The sequence below is a fragment of the Pelobates fuscus genome, chromosome 4, assembly GCF_036172605.1.
Source record: "Pelobates fuscus isolate aPelFus1 chromosome 4, aPelFus1.pri, whole genome shotgun sequence".
Taxonomy (NCBI): domain Eukaryota; kingdom Metazoa; phylum Chordata; class Amphibia; order Anura; family Pelobatidae; genus Pelobates; species Pelobates fuscus.
The window spans coordinates 315,470,381-315,495,970 of NC_086320.1; the positions used below are offsets into that span (position 1 = coordinate 315,470,381).

Genomic DNA, 25,590 nt, shown 5'->3' on the forward strand with positions numbered 1-25,590 from the left:
TATTGGTTTCAGTAGTAAAAATAAATAATTGAAATGGGTATATATTTGTTTTTTGTTAAGTTGCCTAATAATTATGCACAGTAATAGTCACCTGCACACACAGATATCCCCCTAAAATAGCTAAAACTAAAAACAAACTAAAAACTACTTCCAAAAATATTCAGCTTTGATATTAATGAGTTTTTTGGGTTCATTGAGAACATGGTTGTTGTTCAATAATAAAATTAATCCTCAAAAATACAACTTGCCTAATAATTCTGCACTCCCTGTATATATATATATATATATATATATATATATATATATATATATATATATATTTATTTTTCTTTATATAGATAAACAGGGTTCATCTGTTACAATAAAGGGGGTCACCTTTTAGGCAGATTAATTATTGGATTTATTCATATGAAGATAAAAAAACAATTCCACTTTAAATAGATGTGGCTATGAACCTGGCAGGAAGAATATGAGAAAGAAACTACCGGTATCTAGAATATATATATATATATATATATTTTTTTTAAATTCTTTATTTTTGTTGTGCATGTTATACATAACAGTGTCAAACGCCACAACAGCGTGTCCAAGAATGTACTTAGGTTGAACAGTGGCAAGAGGAATTGCACATTTTTGTATATTTATATTAAACATTGGCTTGGCTAAACAGTGAAGTCATTAAAATAAAAAATGAAAAGGTAGGTTATTATAACCGTTATAACTGAATATTTCCTCGCTAAAGTTACCGTGGTTACCGTAAAATAACATACGAACTGATTGGTACAGGCTAGTTCTAACTGCAACACATAGGTGAGTCACACACAGTTAAATGTTATTAAAATAGAGATGAAACGGTAGCTTATCATAACAGGTATAGCCGAATATGTCCTCGCTAGAGTTGCTGTAATTACCGTAAGATAACAGATGAACTGATTGGTACAGGCTAGGTCTAGCTGTAACACATGGGTGGGTCCCATATAGTTAGAAGTCGTTAAAATAGAGACGAAAAGGTAGCTTATCATAACAGTTATAACTGAATATATCCTCGCTAAAGTTACTGTGATTTCCATAAATTAACATACGAAATGCTTGGTACAGGCTAGGTCTAGCTGAAACACATGGATGAGTCTCATATAGTTTGAAGTCATTACAGTAAAGATGAAATTGTAGTTTATCACAACAGTTATAACTAAAGATATCCTCGCTAAAGTTACTGTGAATACCATCAGATAACCTTTGAACTGTTTTATACAGGCTAGGTCTAGCTGTAACACATGGATGAGTCACATATAGTTTGAAGCCATTACAGTAAATATTAAATTGTAGTTTATCATAACAGTTATAACTGAATATATCCTCGCTAAAGTTACCGTGAAGACCATCAGATATCATTTGAACTGTTCTATACAGGCTAGGTCTAGCTGTAACACATTGATGAGTCATATATAGTTAGAAGTCATTACAATAATGATGAAAAGGTGACTTATTATCACAGTTACAACTGAATATTTCCTCGCTACGGTTGTTGTAAATACCATAAGATAACATTTGAACTAATTTATACATGCTAGGTCTAGCTGTTATATATGGGGGAGTCGCATACAGTATTAACATGCTGAGCGTGTGCGCTTGAAGTTGCTGACTGCGTTGCCATGTTGCAATCACAATGCTAAGGTAAGGGGGACTCTCACTTGCTTCATTGCTTAACCCTGCATTGTGGAGGCAGGTCTCCCCATTAAATATTAGGCGTGTGCTAGGCGGAGGGTAACACATATCTATATTTGTCATTGTATTGTTACAGGTGATCAAGTGCAGGTGGGCTTCAGGTGTTAATTGTTAGGTTGCATCTTGCTGTGAGATGTGGGATCAGTGCAGGAGGCAGGCATTTAACCCCAAGGCAGCGTGATGTCTGTTATGCCTGCCGGGTGCCCATAGCAGTTCAGCCAATACCTATCGGGTGTTGGGTACAGTCCAGGTCTCCAATGCCGCGGGTCAAGAGCTGTGGGTGGTCTCCACCGTTGCTTCCCAGACTCCTGTGAGTGCCTCGGGTGATGGGGGGATTCCGTCGGCGGCGTGTCAGCGTTCCTGCTCCCCTAGCTGTTGTGCGGATCAGTGTCTCGGAGTCGCCATTGAACGTGGAGGCAAAGTCCTTCTGGAGGCTGGTTACGGCTGAGTAGTGCCATAAGCGGGTGATGCGCCGATATGCCTTCCTTGCGACTTCTGCCGACGGCCGTGTATAGGTCCGTCGGGTGTGTTTCCTTTTTAGTAGCGTGCTGTGGGGAGGTGATCTCCGAACCTGGCGGTGCTCGGGCTGATGATGTCGGGTAAGCGATGTGCGGCCTTGAGGTCTGGGCTGAGCCCTCTTTGCCCCCTGCTGTCGCACTCTGGTTGGTGGCTTGGCTGTGCGTTTTAGCGCCCGGCCATGTGCAGGTAGGTTGGTGGACATTTGGGCGGCCTGTATTGCTGTTCGGGGCTGTGTCGTTAAGGCCTGCCATCTCGTCCAGAAACGGTCGAAGGCCGCTGCTATGTTGTCCGTGTTAGTCAGCTGCAGTTGTTGAGTCTGGGCGGGTTGTAGCCCTAGGGCCTGGTCGGCATTCGCCATCTTGGCCTCCGGCTGTGGGTTGCTAGCTATAACGGAGGCTTGTTGGATCCCGTGGCCCTGTAGGGATTGGACCGGGATGACCCCTGCCAGTCCATAGGGGGGGGGATGTGGGCTCCTGGTCGCCGAGGTAGTTGGTTGTGGCGGCAGGAGAGCGGCCGTCTCTCCCGCGCTCGCCATGTGACTAGGCCTCGGACGCCAGATCTGTGAGTGCTGCCAGTAATGGGGCTTGTGGGGTATCATTTTGTTCCGCTTTATGTCCCCGTTCTATTGCTGGCCTTCGTGGCCCGATTAGTCGCTTTTAAATCCGTGGATTTATAGTTTTGGTGTAGCTTAATGCAGGAGCTCTGGAGTCACACGTCTTCACTGCTCTGCGGCCAGGCCCCGCCCCCCTCTAGAATATATTTTAAAAGATATGATTATGGAAGAGTAATACAAATAAATATATTTCACAAGAAAAACTTACCTTGGTACTTAGAAAAATAAACGTTGAAAACCGAGAGGAAATAGAAATGTTTCTCTGACAAAAATAAACCTCCAACAGAAACAAAATAGCCGCCGGCACTGACGGAGGCGACAGCCACTCTGGTCACAGGAAAAAAAGGCGGGAAAAATGGCTAGATATGCTGCGCAATACTCGCGGCAGCGGGCCCAAACTAGTAGAGTGTCCGAAAATAAGAAAAAAGATGTGATTAGATCACGGTCAGCAAAAATCACTGTACCGAAAGGGAGGGGAATAATTAGAGCTGAGGAAAACAGGATAAAATGGCGTAATAGCCAGTGAAAGTGAAAGAGGTCGGCCTTGAGGGGAGAATCTATATAATGAAGTATAAATAAAGATGAAATAACAACAATTAAGACCAAAAAATACAATTAAAACAATGGTATGAAAAAAACTGAGGTACCCAAAATATACAGCACTAAGGCCAACGTAATTAGAATTGACTCACCTGGGAGGCAAGCAGCAAAGAAAGAGGAGTTGGGAGGAGTCCCATAGCCACATATTACTGTCTTCTGATTGGTTGATTTTGTTTTCAATAGTTTAACTGTTTCTTGGCTGCTGGGAGGATTCAGTAAATAAAGTAAAGCAAATATGAAGCCTCCTGTCTAGCCATAAAATTAGCAACACTCAAATAATAGAATTGACAGTCTCTCCAGCCGTCCACCAGCACAGAAAACCATGCAAAGAGGGTGGCTGAAATGCTCTCTGGATTGCCCTAATACCTTCCACACATTGTAAAGGTGTCTAATGATGCACTGGCATTGTGTTGCCTCGGGACAGTTCCCTGCTGACCCCAGATGTGTAACACCAGGAAACAAAATCAGGAAAACAGAATAGGAACTTAAATTAGGGTCTATGCTAAAAAAAAACAGGACAGTTGGGAGGCCCGTGTTTAGCCAGGGCTTGCATTGTACGACTATGTTCCGCTCACCCTACAAATTTGTTCTACTTTATATCTATGCCCTAAACTCCGGGCAAGAGTTGCAGTGATCAGGAACACTATGTACATTTCAATTACTCAATATATTTATATTAAAGGATCACAATAGTGTCAGGTAAACAAAGAGGTTTTCCTGACACTATAGTGCCCTAAGAGTGCCCCCACCCTCATGGTCCCCCTCCCGTGGCGCTGAAGGGGTTCAAACCCCTTCAATAGCTTACCTTTATCCAGAGCCAGGCTCCCTCTGCGCTGGTGACCTCTCCTTCTCCGCCGACGTCCGTTCCCGAGTGGAGAGGAATGCGCATGCGCGGCAAGTGCCACGCACGCATTCAAACAGTCCATAGGAAAGCATTTATCAATGCTTTCCTATGGACGTTCTGCACACTGGAAGCAAATTTTGCATCCAGCGTCGCAGATGCGCCTCTAGCGGCTGTCAGTAAGACAGCCACTAGAGGTTGGATTAACCCTGCTATGTAAACATAGCAGTTTCTCTGAAAATGCTATGTTTAAATCTGAAGGGTTAAAACCGGAGGGACCTGGCACCCAGACCACTTCATTGAGCTGAAGTGGTCTGGGTGACTATAGTGTCCCTTTAATATATTTATAAAGTGTTCTAACAGTGTGAGGTAAGGTTGTTATAATGTATAGCTGATATATTGTACCCAGCACGCACACTGAAGTAAATAGACAACCTAGCACAATGAACACGTTTATTTTCTATATACACATAGATTGTATATGAGCTTTTAAATGTCTTAATGTTCTGTATTTGATTCTTAGATATGGAAAAGTTTGCTCACGTGTCAAAACCATTAGGTTTAGTGCTTGGAGAAAGAACAATGTAGTAGGTTACTTACTGTACTTAGAGAACATTAACCCACTGTTGCCTTGCAATATTTGCCTCCTATAATCCAAAAGGCAACATGAAACCATATAAATAGAGCCATAGGGGCAAATAGGTAAATCCCAATACACAATACACACATAATACACAATGCTGCTCCAATCTACCTATCTGCACTAATACACAAATATGTCCCGTTTAGGCCCCCACCCTCTGCCGAAGACCTACGTCTACCCTCTGTTCGTACTCCTACCTCTGATGCTCGCTTTATCTTCTTCATTAATGTCTGGGTAGCACTAGTGCAACTGCCATTTATCACTTTGTACCTATAACTAATTTTTTTATGATTACAGGTTTAGTGCTTAAAGCAGGGGTCCTTAAACATCGCCCTGCGGGCCGCATTCGGCCTGCCAGGGTCCTGAACCTGGCCAAAGCATTTAGGGCCACCCGATTAGCCATATTTCTTCAGGGGCCTGGTCAGTGCTGCGGCCGTTCAATAGCGTGACTGGGCCCCTTTAAAAAAATTGCAGCCGCAAGTAGTGCTGGGAGGAAGTGATGGCTGGTCACTTCATCCCAGCTCCCTCCGCCCGGGAAGGAAGAGAGACAGGCCGCGAGGACGGGAGAGCCACGCCGACTCCCATCAGCAACAGCCACCCTCCTGCAAAAAAAGTAAGAAAAATTAGCTATATGTATGTATGTATGTCAGTATGTGTCTGTCTGTGTGTATGTATGTATCTGTATGTATGTCAGTATGTGTCTGTCTGTGTGTATGTGTGTATGTCAGTATGTGTCTGTCTATCTGTGTGTATGTATGTATCTGTATGTATGACAGTATGTGTCTGTCTGTGTGTATGTCAGTATGTGTCTGTCTGTCTGTCTATCTGTGTGTATGTATGTATCTGTATGTATGTATGTGTATGTATGTCAGTATGTGTCTGTATGTATCTGTATGTATGTCAGTATGTGTGTGTCTGTCTGTCTGTCTGTATGTCTATCTGTGTGTATGTATGTATTTATGTATGTATGTATGTATGTATGTATATGTAAGTATGTGTAGAAAGACACCTTGCACACAGACTTAAATTGTAATATCCGGGTGCTTGTAATCCAGGGTGAATTCAAATATCCAAATACAAGGTATGACCAGCACTCACGGTTTTGTTGAGAGGTTAAAATTTGTAGATTTTATTTAAACATATTTAAAAATGGCAGCTTGACGTTTCAGTCCTCTTCTGGGACTTTCATCAGGAACACTGGATGTATGTGTATGTATTTCAGTATGTATGTATGTAAGTTATTATGTATGTGTGTGTGTGTATGTATGTATCTGTATGTATATCAGTATGTGTCTGTATGTACTTGTTTGTATGTATCTGTATGTATATGTCTGTATGTATGTGTCTGTATGTATTTCAGTATGTATGTATGTATGTATCTGTATGTATGTATGTATATGTATTTCAGTATGTATGTCTGTGTATGTGTGTACGTCAGTATGTGTGTGTGTATGTATGTGTTTGTATGTGTGTCAGTATGTATGTGTTTGTATGTATGTCTGTATGTGTATGTCAGTATGTATGTATGTCAGTATGTATGTCTGTCTGTCAGTATGTATATATGTGTGTATGTTCTTGTGTGTGTGTGACTGTATGTATGTTAGTATGTGTCTGTATATGTATATGTTTCTGTTTCTGTATGTATAAGAATTTGTTCAAATTTTTTTCAAACTATAGTGCGGCCCCCAACAGCATCTGAGGGACAGTGAACTGGCCCCCTGTTTAAAAAGTTTGAGGACCCTGGCTTAAAGGAACACTCCAATGTTAAAAAAGATACATAATTATTTTTAACGTAAGAGTGTTTATTAGTATGTTTAGATTCAAGACTTAGACCCCCTTTTATAAAACAACTAAAAAGGTTTAGCAAACCCATAAAACATACCTGTAATCCAGTGTTGAGACAGTATCATATTCATTGAATAGTATATGTGGAACTGCACTCACTCCCACAAATCTGAGCCAGGGTGCTTGCTGAGCCGGAATCAAACACCAGATTTCCAAACATTAGTAAAGTAATAGAGGTCCAGGCACTCCTTGGTTCAAGACAGGCACTTTATTAGCACTTTACAACAGCAACGTTTCGACCCCAAAAGGTCTTTGTCAAGCTTGACAAAGAACTTTTGGGGGTCGAAACGTTGCTGTTGTGGTTCCTAATAAAGTGCCTGTCTTGAACCAAGGAGTGCCTGGACCTCTAGTATCCTATTCATGGCAGCGCAATCCATCTACTGTGAGATTATTAAGTTTGATCATCTCTGTCATATCAGATGCTTCTCATAGAGAAGCATTGAGGACCTGTGGTGCATGATCAACAAATCTCAAGCTCTTCTGATCTGAGAACCTCTGACCCTATATTCTACTACTACTGCTACTAAATGGCAGTGTTTTACAGACCAGTATACTGAGATTACATGGTTTATGTGCGTTTTGTGTGCCTTTAAGTTTAAATTAAAGAGCAGTATTTTTTCATCTATCAATTATGCTAAGAAATGTATAGATATTGCAGAGTTTTTATAGCTGCAGTTCCACCTACATGGAGAACCAATGAGTTCTCTCTCAAATCTGAACTCTACTGAATTTTCTGAAACTTCTCTCTCTCTCTCTTTATATATATTAATGCCCAGCGAATGGGGGACTGAGTGGAGAACAGGCCTAAAAAATCTACATAAGCCAACTGTGTTGTCAAAGATCCTATTCCACTAATAAATCACAAGGCCAGGCGTATTTAAAATATATTTGAGGTTTTGGGAAATAAAACAAAAATAAAATCTGTTCTGCTATGTAGATTAATTATATATTTTAAATTATCTTTATTCATCATGTTATTATCTACTGTAGAATTCATCAATTTCTAATAAACTTTTCAAGGATTTAACTGCAAATATTTTTTGTATCTTCATCCCCTATAAATACTAGACTCATTGCATGTAATAACCTATATGAATAACTACTGTTCCACCACCATTGTATGCTTCTTTTGTAACATGTTATGTTTGCTGTATTTATTTGTCTTTTGCTGTACTATTGGTTTTCTTATTTTGGCAAACGTTTCTATAATTCACGACTATTCATGTAAAAGCATAACAACATTTTGGCCTTTTTTCCATTAGGGATAAAGGGAAAATGTAATACTGAAAAAATTCTAGGATTTTAATTATGAAAATCCCCATCTAAATAAATAAGTAAAAATCACCTGGTTGTTGATATTCTTCACTTGTGTTGTAGTTGTCTTCTCCTCATTGAGTTTCTAATGGAACGATCTTTATTGATGCAATCTGATGTAACTCTAAAACTGCCTTTGTGGCTTCCTGTAAGTTTAAAAGCTACCGTATTTATTGGCGTATAACACGCACTTTTTCTCCCTGAAAATAGGCGGAAAATGATGGGTGCGTGTTATACGCCGATATCCCATATTTACTTACCTGTCTTGAAGCGTGGGCCGGTGTTCAGCGCGCACCGCGGTACTGGAACTTCAATTTCAGGTTCCGGTTTCCGGCGGGACTGAAAGGAAGTGTGTACACTTGTGCACACTTCCTTTCAGTCCCGCCGGAAACCGGAACCTGAAATTGAAGTTCCTGTACCGCGGTGCGCGCTGTGAAGCCGGCCCACGCTTCAAGACAGGTAAGTAATTATGGGACAAGGGAAAGTGCACTATGGGACAAGGGGAGGGGGGATACTATGGGAGGGGGGGGGGAGAATACTATGGGAGGGGGGAGAATACTATGGGAGGGGGGAGAATACTATGGGGGGGAGAATACTATGGAAAGGGGGGGGACACTATGGGATGAGGGGGAACACTATGGGATGAGGGGGGGAACACTATGGGAGAGGGGATAATACTATGGGAGGGGGGGAGAATACTATGGAAAGGGGGGGAGAATACTATGGAAAGGGGGGGACACTATGGGATGAGGGGGGGACACTATGGGATGAGGGGGGGAACACTCTGGGAGGGGGGGGAGAATACTATGGGAGGGGGGGAGAATACTATGGAAAGGGGGGAGAATACTATGGAAAGGGGGGGACACTATGGGATGAGGGGGGGGGAACACTATGGGATGAGGGGGGGAACACTATGGGATGAGGGGGGGGGGAATACTATGGGAGGGGGGGAAATTTCCTGGAATTTCCTTCTTAAAATGAGGTGTGTGTTATACGCCGGTGCGTGTTATACGCCGATAAATACGGTACTTGATTCTTCTTAAACTATGGGTTATGTTTCTCTTTCACAACTTTATACAATTAAAGAGTTTGCTCACTCTAGCGAAAATGGTTAGTGGGATCTCCAGCACAGAGATTCTTTCAGTAATGGTTAGTGTGATCTCCAACAAACAATCTCTCTGTAACGGTTAGTGTGATCTCCAACAAACAATCTCTCTGTAACGGTTAGTGTGATCTCCAACAAACAGTCTCTCTGTAACGGTTAGTGTGATCTCCAACAAACAATCTCTCTGTAACGGTTAGTGTGATCTCCAACAAACAATCTCTCTGTAACGGTTAGTGTGATCTCCAACAAACAGTCTCTCTGTAACGGTTAGTGTGATCTCCAATACACAGTCTCTCTGTAATGTTTAGTGTGATCTCCAACACACAGTCTCTCTGTAATGGTTAGTGTGATCTCCAACAAAGTATCTCTGTAGTGGTTAGTGTGATCTTTAGCAAATAGTCTCTCTGTAATGGTTAGTGAGATCTCCAACAAACAGTCTCTCTGTAATGGTTAGTGTGATCTCTAACAAACAGTCGCTCTGTAATGGTTAGTGTGATCTCCAACACACAGTCTCTCTGTAATGGTTAGTGTGACCTCCAACAAACAGTCGCTCTGTAATGGTTAGTGTGATCTCCAACAATCAGTCTCTCTTCAACGGTTAGTGTGATCTCTAACACACAGTCTCTCTGTAACGGTTAGTGTGATCTCCAACAAAGTGTCTCTGTAATGGTTAGTGTGATCTCTCTGTAATGGTTAGCGTGATCTTTAGCAAACAGTCTCTGTAATGGTTAGTGTCATCTCCAACACACAGTCGCTTTGTAATGGTTAGTGTGACCTCCAACAAACAGTCGCTCTGTAATGGTTAGTATGATCTCCAACAAACAATCTCTTTGTAATGGTTAGTCTGATCTCCATCAAACAGTCTCTCTGTAATGGTTAGTGTGATCTCCAATATGGTTAGTGTGATCTCCAACAAACAGTCTCTCTGTAATGGTTAGTGTGATATCCAACAAACTGTTTCTCTGTAACTGTTAGTGTGATCTTCAACACACAGTCTCTCTGTAATGGTTAGTGTGATATCCAACAAACAGTCTCTCTGTAACAGTTAGTGTGATCTCCAACAAACAGTTTCTCTGTAACTGTTAGTGTGATCTTCAACACACAGTCTCTCTGTAATGGTTAGTGTGATCTTCAACACACAGTCTCTCTGTAATGGTTAGTGTGATCTTCAACACACAGTCTCTCTGTAATGGTTAGTGCGATCTCCAACACACAGTCTCTTTGTAATGGTTAGTGTGATGTCCATACACAGAGTCTCTCTGCAATGGTTAGTGTGATGTCCATACACAGAGTCTCTCTGTAATGGTTAGTGTGATCTCCAACAGTGTCTCTGTTATGGTTAGTGTGATCTCCAATGTGATTAGTGTGATCTCCAACAAACAGTCTCTCTGCAATGGTTAGTGTGGTCTCTGTGGCGGGACTGCTGGCTCTCCGTGTATTGCCCTCTGCCATTTTCAAAGATTACCCATTATAAAATGTGTGTTTCCCCATGTAGTTTTATTTTAACTGTGTAACTATTGTCCAGTTGGTATCTCCCAGAGCCGGAGATAGTTATCTGCTGTAAGCCACCCCCCATCAGCCTAGGACTGAGGAATTTGTACTGAATGAATTTGAGACCCCCTGTGGGGGTCTGTGCATAAAAGAAGCCTATTTGCAATAAAGATTATCAGAGTTGTACCTCCACAACTGTGTCTCGTGCAGTTACTGGGGGGAAATCGGTCTCTTTGTATTTTAAATGGTTCCTGATCGGCTGAAGAAATGCAAATTTCGGAGGTAACTGGTCAGGTTACCAGGTGGTTCCGATACAACTGGTGGCAAGCGGCGGGATTGCACTTCCCAGCTGAACGGAGCCAGCGTTCATAAACCGAATAACCCCATGGACTACACGTCTCTAAAGAGGCTAACATTACAAGAGTTGGTAGTGGCCCGTGGGCTATCAGCTAGCAATCGCACCAATGCTGAGCTGGTTGCCGCCCTCATGGAGGACGACCGTCGAAGCAGTGAAGCAGCCGTATCAAAGAAGACGAGATGGAGACCATTCACAAGGAAGTGGCCCGGCGCCTGGCGACTACAAGGAAACTCACTCAGAAGAAACCCTAACCAAAATTTTCTCTGAGGTCCAAGCCTGTGTCCTGGCTCAGAAGAATGGGGCAAACCCCACACAATCTGAGGAAAGATGGGCAGGAGACAGGTTCCCCGAGAGTAAGACAACCCCTGCCTGCAAACACAAGCTACCCTTCGACGCCTTCAATGAGTTTAAAGAGGCGGAGGAGGGTATTGACGACATTTAGCAGGACTTCAAACGACAGTGCCTCCTGTAAGAAGTCGCTCCCACTGACTGGATCACAATATTGGCCAGGAAACTAGCAGGAAGGGCGGCAGAAGCCTACTGGGACGTACCCGAAGAGCAACTCTGGTTGTACCCTTTTGTGAAGAGAGTCCTGCTGGCCAGGTATGCCATCACTCCAGAGGCATACCCCTGGAAATTCAGAAGGACCAAGAAAGGGGAAAAATAAACTCCCTTGTGGAATGGGCTTGTTGCATCACCAGAGCTACCCAGAACTGGATGAACTCCCAGCAGGCAAAACCCCAGAAGAGATCCCCCAGCTGTTTATGCTGGAGCACTTCTATAACGGACTCCCGGCCGCAGTACAAGAATGGGTGAGAGACCGGCAACCCAAGACATTAACCAAAGCAGCCCAGCGGGCCGATGAATATGCAGATACCCGGCGGGCACAATGCCCTACTACTTCCCTCAGCCATCGACCACCCCTGCGCCCAGCAGTCCCGACCTACCTACTCCCACAAAACCCACCCGCCCCTGGGACAAACCTGAGAAGGCCACCACAGCGGGATCCGGGTGCCATCACTGCCACCAACCCGGCCACGTCAAGAGAGACTGCCCCCAGCTCAGAAGCCGACCCCAGTTTGTCCGCCCAGTGGCCGCCCAGGCACCACGCGCTGCTGCCCACTGTTATCAGGCTGCCCCCTCATACCCACCGATTCTCAGTGAAGACGCCTGGCCCGTCCTGGATGAAGCGGACCCCTTCTAAGCTGCCAACGACAACAGGGCTCATCACAGGCAGCCAGTACGGCTGAACGGGCGCACTGTTTAGGAGCTACGGGACTCCGGGGCCACCCTGACTCTGGAACAAAGCCGGCTCATCGCAGAGGCCGAGAAGAACGGCGGAACAGTCGCTGACCTGGTAGTAGGTGGGAAAGTTTACTACCTGCCCACAGCTCATGTCCAACTCGACTAGGGTAACGGAGACAAGAAGGTGGAGGTTGGGCTCACCCGCAGAAGTATTACTCGGCAACGACCTGGGCCACCTCACCTCCACCTATGTGCACCCCTAGACCACGGAGGAAACCTACCCCATGATGACCAGGCAGCAGGCTTGCATCACACGGCTCACACTCTGAGGCTCAGGTAGGCACACATATCCCTTCCACTACCCCAACTCCCCACAGCTGCCCCGGTACGCAGGCTCCCCATGCCCGCACCCATAGACCACTTCCCCATAGGCGCCCCTGCAGGAAGACTCCTCGTGCAAGCTCTTCGATCCCGGTGCCCCGTGGTCTTCCCCTTGGATACCTCCGCTGAATTTGGGAGGGGGTAGCCTCTGACCCTACCCTCCAGGCGTATAGGGATAGGGCTGTCACTGGCCAGGTGGGGAAGAACGGGGAAAAGTTTATCTGGGAGGGGGCTTACTGTACTGCATAGCAGAAAAAGGAAAGGCAGGAACAGCTCCTACATACATGAAGTGTATGAAGCTATTCTAGCGATCCACATCAACACAACTCAGTGTATTAGAAGATTACTCTGTTAGGTGATGTGCAAATGAGAGCAAATGTGGAGCTCTGTGATACTCCCATTTTCACATCATTGTGAATTGTATTAATGTGGAGCTCTGTGATACTCATTTCCATGTTACTATAGAGCTCTGACAATTCCATGTAAACTGCACCTGACCGTGAATCCCGTTGCTGTGGAGCGCTGTGACACGCAGTGGGCGGGGTCTTAAACACAGCCCCGCCCCCTTGGCTCACTGCCTGCACTACCTGTGGAGAGGGGCTCACTTTCACACCAGGCTCATTAGCCTAACCCCGCCCCACCCCCCGCTGGGCTCGTGCACGGCACAGGATCTGTGCGCATTGGTCGCGTGCTGCAGTAGGCCCCGCCCCTACTGTTAACCCCTCACTGTCGCTTCCTAGAAGCCTTTAGTTTATTAGGTTACACGAAACCTGTCGGTGTTTCGAAATCATAAACAATAAAATTATACATAAACAGATAAACAAACAAAAGGTTGGGGAAGCGCGCGCGCCCACCATGGGGGTGTAGTGACAAGGTCGCCCTCGCGCCGCTCTCTCGAGCCTCCAAGTTTCATTTGTCGCAGTGACGTGTGACGGCCCGGGCTCCGCCCCCTCCTCCCTGTGCGTGTCAGCCAATCAGCGTGTGGCTGAGGATCTGGTTTGGCGGTTGCGTTGTGGACGGATCCCCCCGCCGCGCGCTCCATGTAACAAGGAAGGAGCCCCGGGATCGGTAGAGCGGCGGCAGGGGGCGGAGAGAGAGAGAGCGCGCGCGCGTGCAGCCAGCGGGGCCCCGTGTTCCCGCAGCGGTCAGCCCGAGCGCGAGCAGGCCGAGCCCTGACACCCGCCAACCCACCCACAGCCGGCCCCCCAGCCAGCCCGGCCGAGAGGGAGAGCTGCACAGCCCCGCGCAACATGGTGTTCCTCAAGCTCCGGGAGCAGGTGAGAGCACGGCCGGCATTGTGAGAGCTGGCACACCGGACTGGCATGGCCGGCCCACAGCATGGCCTGCAACTGCCACACATTATTATCATTATTATCATCATTATTATTATCATCATTATTATTACCATTATTAATATTATCATCATTATTAGTGGGGTATACCTGTCTGACAGCCATGGAGGAAAACATATCATATCATGTCACCAAATGGAGGCATTTACTGTTAAATCCTATATAGTGATAGGGAATGTAGACATACATCTGGCACAGCAATGGAGGACAGTATACATACATCTGGCACAGCAATGGAGGGTGTGATATATGATAGAGTAATGGCAGGGATACATGTATATGGCACAGAGATGTGGGGCTTTATATATGGCACTAACATAGGAATGACATGGCACAACAATAGTAGGTGTTATTTGCATGCTTGTGTTATGGGAATGTGTGTATATGTATGTGTGTGTGTGTGTGTGTGTATATATATATATATATATATATATATATATATAACATTTACTTTGCAAATAATTGAATTACATAGTTTGCGTAAAGTTACATGACAAGGTAATATTCTACATGTGTAATGTACAATAATGCAGCTTAATATGATGGTGTCTGGCCCAGTAAATAAAATTCTCTAATCCTGTATGTGGCTCAGCTATAATGTTTGGTAGTGTAGCTGTCAAGACATATGTATGGGACCATCAGTATGTGGCCTTAGAGTACAAATATCTGGAACAGTTTTACAGGGATCTTGAATACCTAGTTACACATGGCATAGCAATGGATGGTTGTGTTATACATGTGTAGGACATATTGGTGATTTTGCATTATACTCCATGTATATGGCACAGCAGTGAAAGCTGTTATTGTAATGGTATTCCTTCTTGCTGTACATCAGCAGCAAGCAACAGGGGCTGTAATATTGGATATTGATGTGTGGTATAGACGTGGAGAGTTGTATTATGTATTCACAGATTATTATAATAATAGGAAGGTATGTGCATGCATCTATTACTGTACTGTAAAGTGTTTACTAGGAAATACACCAATTTGTTTTGTCTATTGTGGGATACACAGGCAATTTAATTTATATGCTTATTCATTAAAAAAAATATTTAAAAAACATTAATTGTGGCCCCAACAGTGGGGACATTAATTGAAACACACTTGCAGTGGCCACAACAGTGGGGACTGTATGTGTGCAAAAATGTGGAGTGCACTGAGTGGAAAGAATAAACCACTTCAAGTAAACCCAGTGGAGCGCTAAAATCTAGTTGACATAAACACTAAATTACTGAAACAAAATGACAAAATATGGTGGTGTATATAAGGATGATCGGAGTAGTGAAAAATCTATATATAACTCGCCCACATGGCACAGAGCCATGTTGTTGACCCTGTGTTTACTATAATGGTCAGCCATAGTCTTCATCCTGGGAAACAGTACCTGTAGTGCCAAAGGATAGCCATCGCCTCTAAATGTCAGTATGTTGCTAGGTGCTGCACGCTTGTCTCAGCTTGTACCTTATTTCAGATTGCCACCCCATATTGGAGCCACTGCAAGGACGGGAGGGTGGGTCTATTCATCTAGTATCACTGAGCCAATCTCACGTTTATTTTTGGTACTAAGTGACAGTGTATCCACCATCTCCAGCTGTGTGTATGTATGTGTGTGTGTGTGTGTGTGTGTGTGTGTATATATATGTGTGTATATATATATATATATATATATATATATATATATACACACACTATTCATTCAAAATGAGCTGTCTTTTTATATATATATATATATTTTTTTTTATTTTTTTCTTTTTTTTACACCATCTTTTTAAGTTCTGAATTCTGTGCATTGTAAAACTAATCTTAGTTTTTTACAAATGTGTATGTAGAGAATTTGCTTTATCATAGGGTGATATCTGCCTTTCTTTACTGTTTACTGTAGCCTTACAGGTGTTTTGCCAGCTCCGGCCAACAGAGGCAGTGAATTCAATATCCTGAATGTATTCACAATTTCCATGCTGATACCTCACTACCAAGTGACACCTCGCTATTGATTTTCAGCTGTACTATTTACAAACCCTATACATGCAGTTTCACTGGTTTATATTTAGCGTTCCCCTTTTCTGCCTAGACATTCTTCTCTTATATAGTAAATATGAAAGCTGTTAGTCGACTTTTTTTGTAACCATTAGCAGTCTGTATTTCCAGCCAAGTACCACTAATATCAACACTCTATAAAGTACAATTAACTAATTTAAGCTTATCTCACAAGTGCTCTGCACATTCTTCAGATTTATCTCAAGGCGTATATATATCAAGTGTTGATAAGCTGTACAGTAGAATAACCTGTAGGTCTTATTTCTTTTTCACACAAGATCTTCAATAGCTGAAGGTCTAGAGTCCCTTGAATCCCACAAACTGCAAGGCCTCTGTAGGGTGCACATTGTATTTATTTACTATCAATATGATGGGATTGTACTCACCATTTTATTAATTGGCTTTCCTGCTTCCCTGCTTTGGTCTTAGGAAATGTGCACTTCCACCTCTGTAGCTATGGAAAATAAATTGTTAATGCACAGGTAAGGCAGGGTGTTATTTCAAACAGATAAATATATGGTTGTGCTAAGGTTGATGGATTAGTAACCTATTGTTCGCACAGTTTGTAAGACTGTCGCTATTTTACCCGTATGTGCAACCTTGTAGGGTTTACAGAATCGAGCAGAAACTTCTAATGTATCTTGAGAACCAATACCCCATGACAGTTTACATTTATTTCACACAGCAATTTATGCTAATGGAAGTACCAAATCAGGTTACAAGAGATTAGATAGAGGACACCCTGATAGCCATATAGTGGGAGTGGGTGTTAATAACAGTAAATTGGGCCCTATTGTTTGGCACCAAATGTAACCTGGCACACAAGGAGATTTAGGTTATATTACATCAGGGCTTAACAAATTTGCTTTGAATCTAGGAGGCTTTTTTGTGTGGAAATTAACAAAGCTTTATATTCCATGACAAAAATAAAAATCTTACAGGGATACTATAGTGTCAGGAATACAAAGCTGTATTCCTGGCATTAAAGCTCCCTCTGCTTTCCCTCTCCCTCCTGTTAACTAAGGGGTTAAAAATTATTTATTTACTTGCATTATCCCAAAGCCGATGTCCTGTGGCAAGGGTGCGATAATGTGCATGTGCGGCAAATGCCGAGCGCGCACATTAGACCTCCCCATAAGAAAGCATTAAATAATTGCACCAAGACCACTTCAATTAGCTGTAGTGGTCTGGGTGCCTATAGTGTCCCTGTAAAAGTTACCAGAACCACTACAGATTAATGTAGTAGTTCTGGTGTCTATAGCCTGTCTCTGCAGGCTTTTAAATATAAACACTGCAAGTTTAGAGAAAAGGTAGTGTTTAAATTGGTGCCTAGTAACACCTCTAGTGAGTCACTCAGATGACCAATAGAGGTGCCCCATTGCTGCATAATGTGCAGCACCTATGTTCAACATCTTCACGCTCTTCATGAAGGCGCTTAAAGTTCCCCATATATATGCATTGATTCAATGCATCTCTATGAGGAGATGCTGACTGGTGCAGCATCTTGCAGCGCATGCACAATAGGGAATGGGAAAGCATTCAATTGGCTGAGGTAATCAAATTTTATGATCAGCAATGGAGGTGGGGCCAGCTGTGGCAAAAATGGCACAGCGTGGGGAAATGTAAAAAAAAAAATGTTTTTGTAAAAACACCTTTACCCTGCAATTAGAGGGTGGCCAGTCACATAAACAAATACATACTGACAAACATTTTCTCTTACATTCACAAATATATATTTTTTAATTTAAGTCCACTCAGCCTAGCATCATCAGAGAAGTGACTCGCATAAGGCTGTATCTGCACTCACATCCAGCTCAGTGGAACGCATACTGAACCGCAGTGGAACGCACGAGGTGAATCTCCCATACAGCCACTTGACATCTAGGACTCTACAGCTGTCTCTGAAGCCGGCTCAGAAAAGACCGTTCTACAAGAGTATCCAGGCTGCTGAGATTGAGACTTTATAGAAAGGTTCCTTACTATGATTCACTTTTGTGAGTGTTTTTACTTATTTTTTTAATATTTATGGTTTGAATTTTTTTTTATATGGAGAACACTGTCTCTACATCTTACATTGTAGAGATGAAAAAGTGGATTGTGTCGTAGGAGAAAAAATCCTCTTGATCCTGTTGGTCCTCACATGTAGAAGCTGTCATATTTTTACACTTTTTAAAATATATGTACCATACTACTAACTATGGGGATATGAGTCTGTTACTAGAATATTTCAGCTCAGTAGGCTAGTTCCCTGGCTGTCTTTATAGCAGGGATATCTGCCTAACTTCTGCAAGAGGTTTATACTTGTATGTAACAATTACTTATTTAGGTTTTGGTATCTACTCCTGGTTACGGCACTAGATTTTCTTTTTGCTTCTTCTATTACTATTTTGTCTTAAATATTCAGGGTGTGGGCTGCTTATACCAGTTGCTAAGTGGATACACAACTCTTCTAGACCATAATCTCTACCTTCCTACGTATCAGAGGGGGATTACTCCTTTTTGATTTATTTATTTTCTATATAGCATACCACTTACTATTATACCTGCATTTTCAGACACCATCAGTGTTATTTAAATTTATATCACTGGAAACTAGGGATCGACCGATTATTGCTTTTTTTTTTTTTGATTTTTTTTTTAGAGCCTATATTGATAATCTGTGAACTTTCAGGCTGATAGATTACCAATACTGATTTTCTGTACATTTACCATTTAAAAAAACAAAACTATTTCTACACAAATCTACTGTTAACTGAACATGTTTATTTATTTCTTTTTTTGCAACTCTTTTTATTTTTTTTAAGGTAAATGCACAAAATATTCATGCCAGTCAGAATTTTGTACATTTTCAAGAATGTGTGTACTGGACGCAGTGAGAGTATTTGATTAGTGGACGCAGTGTGTGTAGGTGTGTAAAATGTGGGGGGGGGGGGCAATTTTTATTTTTTTTTACTTAAAATTATTTTTTTAAAATTGTTTGTCCCCCCTCCCTGCTTCTTACCAGGCAAGTGTATGGGGGTATATGGCATTCTCTGGTGGTCCGGTGGCATGGACTGTGCTGAGGGGGCCCAGCAACACTCCTACTTCCGTTCCCAGCAGCTCCCTTCAGCTCCCCTGTCTAACTCTCGTGGCTTGTGTGCCGCTCGAAGCATTGCCATGGTAACCAGTGGCAACGCTCTGACGGCCGAGTGACTTACGAGAGTTAGACAGGAGAGCTGGGAAGGTAAGTAAGTGTGTGCTGGGCCCCCCAGGACCCTGATTACGGCCCTGGTCTGCAATATCGGTATCTTTATTAGCTAATACCGATATTGCTGAATATACAAAAAAAGACAGTTAATCGGTCTCCCTACTGGAAACACAGCGCTACATCATTAAGTGTAACCGGATTGGGACACCTGATATCCTGTCTTCTGGGATTTATCTGGCTATTTGAAATTCTGCCATTTTTACGTAAATAAGTTCAAGTGTATTTTATATAATTTTTGGTTCCCCTGCAGGACAATAGAGGAGTTTGGGTAGCCGGCCCTACCCTTGTTTATCTGATTATATATCAAGGACTTATCTGTACTATTTTGATTTATTCTTGGTTACATTTATACAAGCTTAATACATTGTATATGTGCAATAGTCTATTTGCCTATTTTTATGTTTTGAATTTTTAATTAACTTTGGGGCTGGTATATTTGAAAAATGTGTTATTTTGATCCTTCAAGTTTGGACTAAACCTTGAAATATATTTAAATGTGAATATCAAGCTTGATAATGACCCCATTTAGTTACAGGGTAATTTTCTAATGTGAGAATTGTCAGGATTTCAAAGTAAATTTTCAAATTTATGGAAAAATAGCTGCCTTGGAAAAATTGTCAGCTATGAATCTAGATCAGCTATTTTCATATGAAGTTTGAATTTCACTGTGAATTCCTGACCATTCTCACTTTACAGGGAGTGCAGAATTATTAGGCAAGTTGTATTTTTGAGGATTCATTTTATTATTGAACAACAACCATGTTCTCAATGAACCCAAAAAACTCATTAATATCAAAGCTGAATATTTTTGGAAGTAGTTTTTAGTTATAGCTATTTTAGGGGGATATCTGTGTGTGCAGGTGACTATTACTGTGCATAATTATTAGGCAACTTGACAAAAAACAAATATATACCCATTTCAATTATTTATTTTTACCAGTGAAACCAATCTAACATCTCAACATTCACAAATATACATTTCTGACATTCAAAAACAAAACAAAAACAAATCAGTGACCAATATAGCCACCTTTCTTTGCAAGGACACTCAAAAGCCTGCCATCCATGGATTCTGTCAGTGTTTTGATCTGTTCACCATCAACATTGCGTGCAGAAGCAACCACAGCCTCCCAGACACTGTTCAGAGAGGTGTACTGTTTTCCCTCCTTGTAAATCTCACATTTGATGATGGACCACAGGTTCTCAATGGGGTTCAGATCAGGTGAACAAGGAGGCCATGTCATTAGATTTTCTTCTTTTATAACCTTTCTTGCCAGCCACGCTGTGGAGTACTTGGACGCGTGTGATGGAGCATTGTCCTGCATGAAAATCATGTTTTTCTTGAAGGATGCAGACTTCTTCTTCTACCACTGCTTGAAGAAGGTGTCTTCCAGAAACTGGCAGTAGGACTGGGAGTTGAGCTTGACTCCATCCTCAACCCGAAAAGGCCCCACAAGCTCATCTTTGATGATACCAGCCCAAACCAGTACTCCACCTCCACCTTGCTGGCGTCTGAGTCGGACTGGAGCTCTCTGCCCTTTACCAATCCAGCCACGGGCCCATCCATCTGGCCCATCAAGACTCACTCTCATTTCATCAGTCCATAAAACCTTAGAAAAATCAGTCTTGAGATATTTCTTGGCCCAGTCTTGACGTTTCAGCTTGTGTGTCTTGTTCAGTGGTGGTCGACTTTCAGCCTTTCTTACCATGGCCATGTCTCTGAGTATTGCACACCTTGTGCTTTTGGGCACTCCAGTGATGTTGCAGCTCTGAAATATGGCCAAACTGGTGGCAAGTGGCATCTTGGCAGCTGCACGCTTGACTTTTCTCAGTTCATGGGCAGTTATTTTGCGCCTTGGTTTTTCCACACGCTTCTTGCGACCCTGTTGACTATTTTGAATTAAACGCTTGATTGTTCGATGATCACGCTTCAGAAGCTTTGCAATTTTAAGAGTGCTGCATCCCTCTGCAAGATATCTCACTATTTTTGACTTTTCTGAGCCTGTCAAGTCCTTCTTTTGACCCATTTTGCCAAAGGAAAGGAAGTTGCCTAATAATTATGCACACCTGATATAGGGTGTTGATGTCATTAGACCACACCCCTTCTCATTACAGAGATGCACATCACCTAATATGCTTAATTGGTAGTAGGCTTTCGAGCCTATACAGCTTGGAGTAAGACCACATGCATAAAGAGGATGATGTGGTCAAAATACTCATTTGCCTAATAATTCTGCACTCCCTGTAGTAAATAACCCAGATAAAGTCTTGTTTGTGCTAATGCTGGATTCGAATTTGTAGCAGAATGGACCCTGCTAGAGTATTTTATACTGGCTCCGGGCTGTCCGTACCCACTTTCCCCCTCCTCATTGTCCCCTATGTGTGAAACTTGCAATAACTGTGCGAGACATACTCTCCTTGCTTTGAAACCTAAGGTTTCCCTTGTTTCACCTGGCCGTTCCACAAAATCTATTCCCTTAAGTGGTTCCCATGGTTTTATTAATCTACCGAACTGTAGACCACCCAGATATGGAGTGTGCCGCTCATTAAAGGACCACTATAGTGCCAGGAAAACATACTCGTTTTCCTGGCACTATAGTGCCCTGAGAGTGCCCCCACCCTCAGGGACCCCCTCCCGCCGGGCTCTGGGGGGAGGAAGGGGTTAAACTTACCTTTCTCCAGCGCCAGGCGGGGAGCTCTACTCCTCCTCTCCTCCCTCTTCTTCCGTCACCGGCTGAATCCGCATGCGCGGCAGGAGCCACGCGCGCATTCAGCCAGTCCATAGGAAAGCATTCTCAATGCTTTCCTATGGACGCTGACATCTTCTCACTGTGAAAATCACAGTGAGAAAGCGCCGGAAGCCCTCTAGCGGCTGTCAATGAGACAGCCACTAGAGGCTGGATTAACCCTAATATAAACATAGCAGTTTCTATGTATAGAATTGACATTGGCAGACCGGAACAGAGTTGCAACTAGCTCCCAGCTTGCAATTAACAATATCTCTGTATGTGCAGTGTTTCAAGCTGGAACTCTGCAAATACATGCTCCTACCACCATGACCACTTCAATCACTTAAGTAGCCATAGTGGGTAGAGTAACCCTTTAAAACTTTATAAAGACTGTGAGCGATTGAAACATTGCCTGTCTTACAAGTTTGGCATCTTCTAGGGCTTGTGTTCCAAGAGAAATTTTCTTTTCTGAGCTTTCTGCCAACTGAAATTAGTTTGCCCGAGTATTATTGAAGGGACATTTCAGGCACCATAACTACCTACACTGCTCTTCAAAGTTCCAGCACTGAGCCAGGTCTGGCGGTGCATGAACACTATCATTGGCTGGTACTTTAAGCCATTGACCAGCCCTGCACTGCAGTGCTTAGTTTTGTGGAGCTAATTGAAGCTCCCTGCAGCAACTTTCTGCTCCAGAGGGGGCTACATGCAGCAGCTTTCTGCTCCAGAGGAGACTGCTTGCACCTGAGTGACCCCTGGTAAATTTTTAACACTGGTTATGGTCTTTGGTGTGATCCCTTATAGGGGCACTATATGCAACAGAACCACTGCAGCTTAATGTAGTGGTACTGGGCCATGGAGACAGTCCCTGCTGCCTTTTAAGCGTTGTTTATGCTGCTAACACCAATACTAGTGGCAGTCACTCTGACAGACTCTAGAATGGCCTCCTGCGTTCCGTACTGCAAAGATTTCACACTATGTATGGAGACGCTGCTTGCTCCCCATAGAGATGCCCTGATTCTCTATGAGAAGATGCTGATTAGTGCTGCTCGGTGATTTGTTGTGCATGTGTTCTAATCTCCCAATGCTTCCCTATGGGGAAGCATTGAATTGGCAGAGTTCATCAGGGTTAAAGGGACACTATAGTCACCAGAACAACTACAACTAATGTAGTGCTGGTGAGTATAATCATTATATCCACGCTCTGAATGGGGACACTGAATTTTCCTCATAGAGATGCATTGATTCACTGCATCTCTCTGAGGAGGTGCCGATTGGCCAAAATGGCGTTTGGCCCCGCCCCTTGTCAATTTTAGCCAATCCAATGCTGGATTGGTTAAACAGCAATTCTAATGTCGCCAAGGGGGTGAGGCCAGTGCAGGCAAACCCGTGCGGCGCTGGAAATAAGGTGTTTTATTAACTTTTAAGGGGGGCAAGCCACCAAAATGGTAGGTTTAGCACTATAGGGTCAGGAATACATGTTCGTGTTCCTGACCCTAGTGTTCCTTTAATCTCGGGTGGGGTGGCCTTGCTAAGACTGGAGTACCGGGGGAAGAAAGGATTCTATTTTAGGGTGGTAATGTTGGTAGGAGTCTGTATGTGCAGTGTTTTTCTGTCATATGGTGGCAGTCACATATGGGTTTTGCTCCTCCCTGTGGACAAGACTTTTAACAAGCTTATTAAAAAAGGATCCTCCCCCTCTGGGTATAAAGGCTCAGACCGCAAAACCTACCCCAGTCTTCTTTCTTGTCCCGATAGGGATGGACAGGACTTCGTCGTTGGTGAGACACACAGGTTGCTGTCTGGGGGATCCGGTCCGAGAGCAGCTCCTCCCTCTTCAGCCAGTCTCCTAGGAAAGCATTATCAATGCTTTCCTATGGACGCTGGCGTCTTCTCACTGTGAAAATCACAGTGAGAAGCGCGGAAGCGCCTCTAGCGGCTGTCAATGAGACCGCCACTAGAGGCTGGATTAACCCATTTGTAAACATAGCAGTTTCTCTGAAACTATGTTTACAGCAAGCAGGGTTAACCCTAGATGGACCTGGCACCCAGACCACTTCAATAAGCTGAAGTGGTCTGGGTGTCTATAGTGGTCCTTTAATAGATGTGACAGGTTGTGAGCATGTGGCTCCTTATATTGATGAAAAACAGCAAGGTTTATCCACAAGGATTTCCTTGTTTATACATTGCTAGAAGTGACACCTACTGCTCTCGTTCTGTGAAACGAAAGCATTTACTGGTAAAAGTATTGTGCAGCTTGGTAGTAGACAGAAGAGGCATGGAATGTAACTTCCATAATTGCAAGGCCATTTTCCTTTTTGAAATATCAGTGACATCATGTAGTCAATTAGAGAAGATATTCATAGCACAGATAAATACTTTGATCCACTGTAAACTGAATTTATTAGTCTATTTTTGTCATTGCTATAATTATGAAAAGGTTTATTTGGATTACATAATGAAATCTGTTGGATTTGTGGTTGCTGTTTTTTTTATTTTGTTTTTTAGAATACTTTACGGTCAAGAGGAATATAACATTTATTTGGTAGTGAGCTGATCTGTAATTATAAATAAATCATGCCACTGAAGTCTCACTGCCTATTCTGTAATGTAAGAGGTAAATCACTTTGTTGATGAAGCCCTAGCCATGTCTTACCTGGCTGTGATTCACATAGCCATAACCTCTTAAGGACCAAACTTCTGTAATAAAAGGGGGATCATGACATGTCACACATGTCATGTGTCCTTAAGGGGTTAAAGGATCACTGTACTAATGTCAAATACATTCTACATCACATATGTTCTTGTTTTATATTAAAGAATCACTATAGTGTCAGGAAAACAAAGCAGTTTTCCTGACACCATAGTGCCCTGAGGGTGCCGCCACCCTCATGGTCCCCCTCCCGTGGCGCTCAAGGGGTTAAAACCCCTTCAGCAGCTTGTATTATTCCAGCGCTGGGCTCCCTTGGCGCTGGTGACCTCTCCTCCCCTGCTGACGGCAGCTCCCCCGTCCGTCAGCGGAGCCGAATGTGCATGCACGGCAAGTGCCACACACGCATTCACAGTGTCCATAGGAAAGCATTTCTCAATGCTTTCCTATGGACGCTCTGCGCGATGGAGGCATAATATGTCATTGAGCTGAAGTGGTCTGGGTGACTATAGTGTCCCTTTAATAATAAACATTGGTGCCAACTCTGATTTGTAATGTAAGTATCCATGGCAACTAGCTTGTATATAATGTGTTGTGCTACATCATTTGTTGCAGGTTCTCTTATTTTGACCCACTAAGAGTTGCGCTATAAGAAGGCATCTCTCTTCGCCCATCTGTGTGCAGCTCTGGGTCCGTAAACATAGTAAGAGTCCCATTGGTCCATCATGGTAAATAGGATGTAAGGAGCAGAGTATTCTCACTATAGGTAACATGTTGTCTAAAAGTCTTAGTCAACACTTGTGGTGATGTAGGTGTTTAATAATAAACCACAAGAGCACAATAATGTTGATATACTGACATCATGGTATGATTGGTTATGAGAGCCTGAAAGTTACAG

General features: G+C 43.1%; 1 protein-coding gene across 1 annotated transcript in view; it reads left to right on the forward strand.

Annotated features, from left to right (window-relative positions):
- Positions 1–13,678: 13,678 nt before the first annotated feature.
- ANKRD28 (ankyrin repeat domain 28) overlaps positions 13,679–25,590 on the forward strand; it is a 138,354-nt gene continuing 126,442 nt past the window's right edge. Inside the window, exon 1 of the mRNA XM_063452321.1 lies at positions 13,679–13,957. Within this exon, the coding sequence (XP_063308391.1) occupies positions 13,931–13,957 (27 nt within the window). The 5' untranslated portion in view covers positions 13,679–13,930. The remainder of the gene's footprint in view (positions 13,958–25,590) is intronic.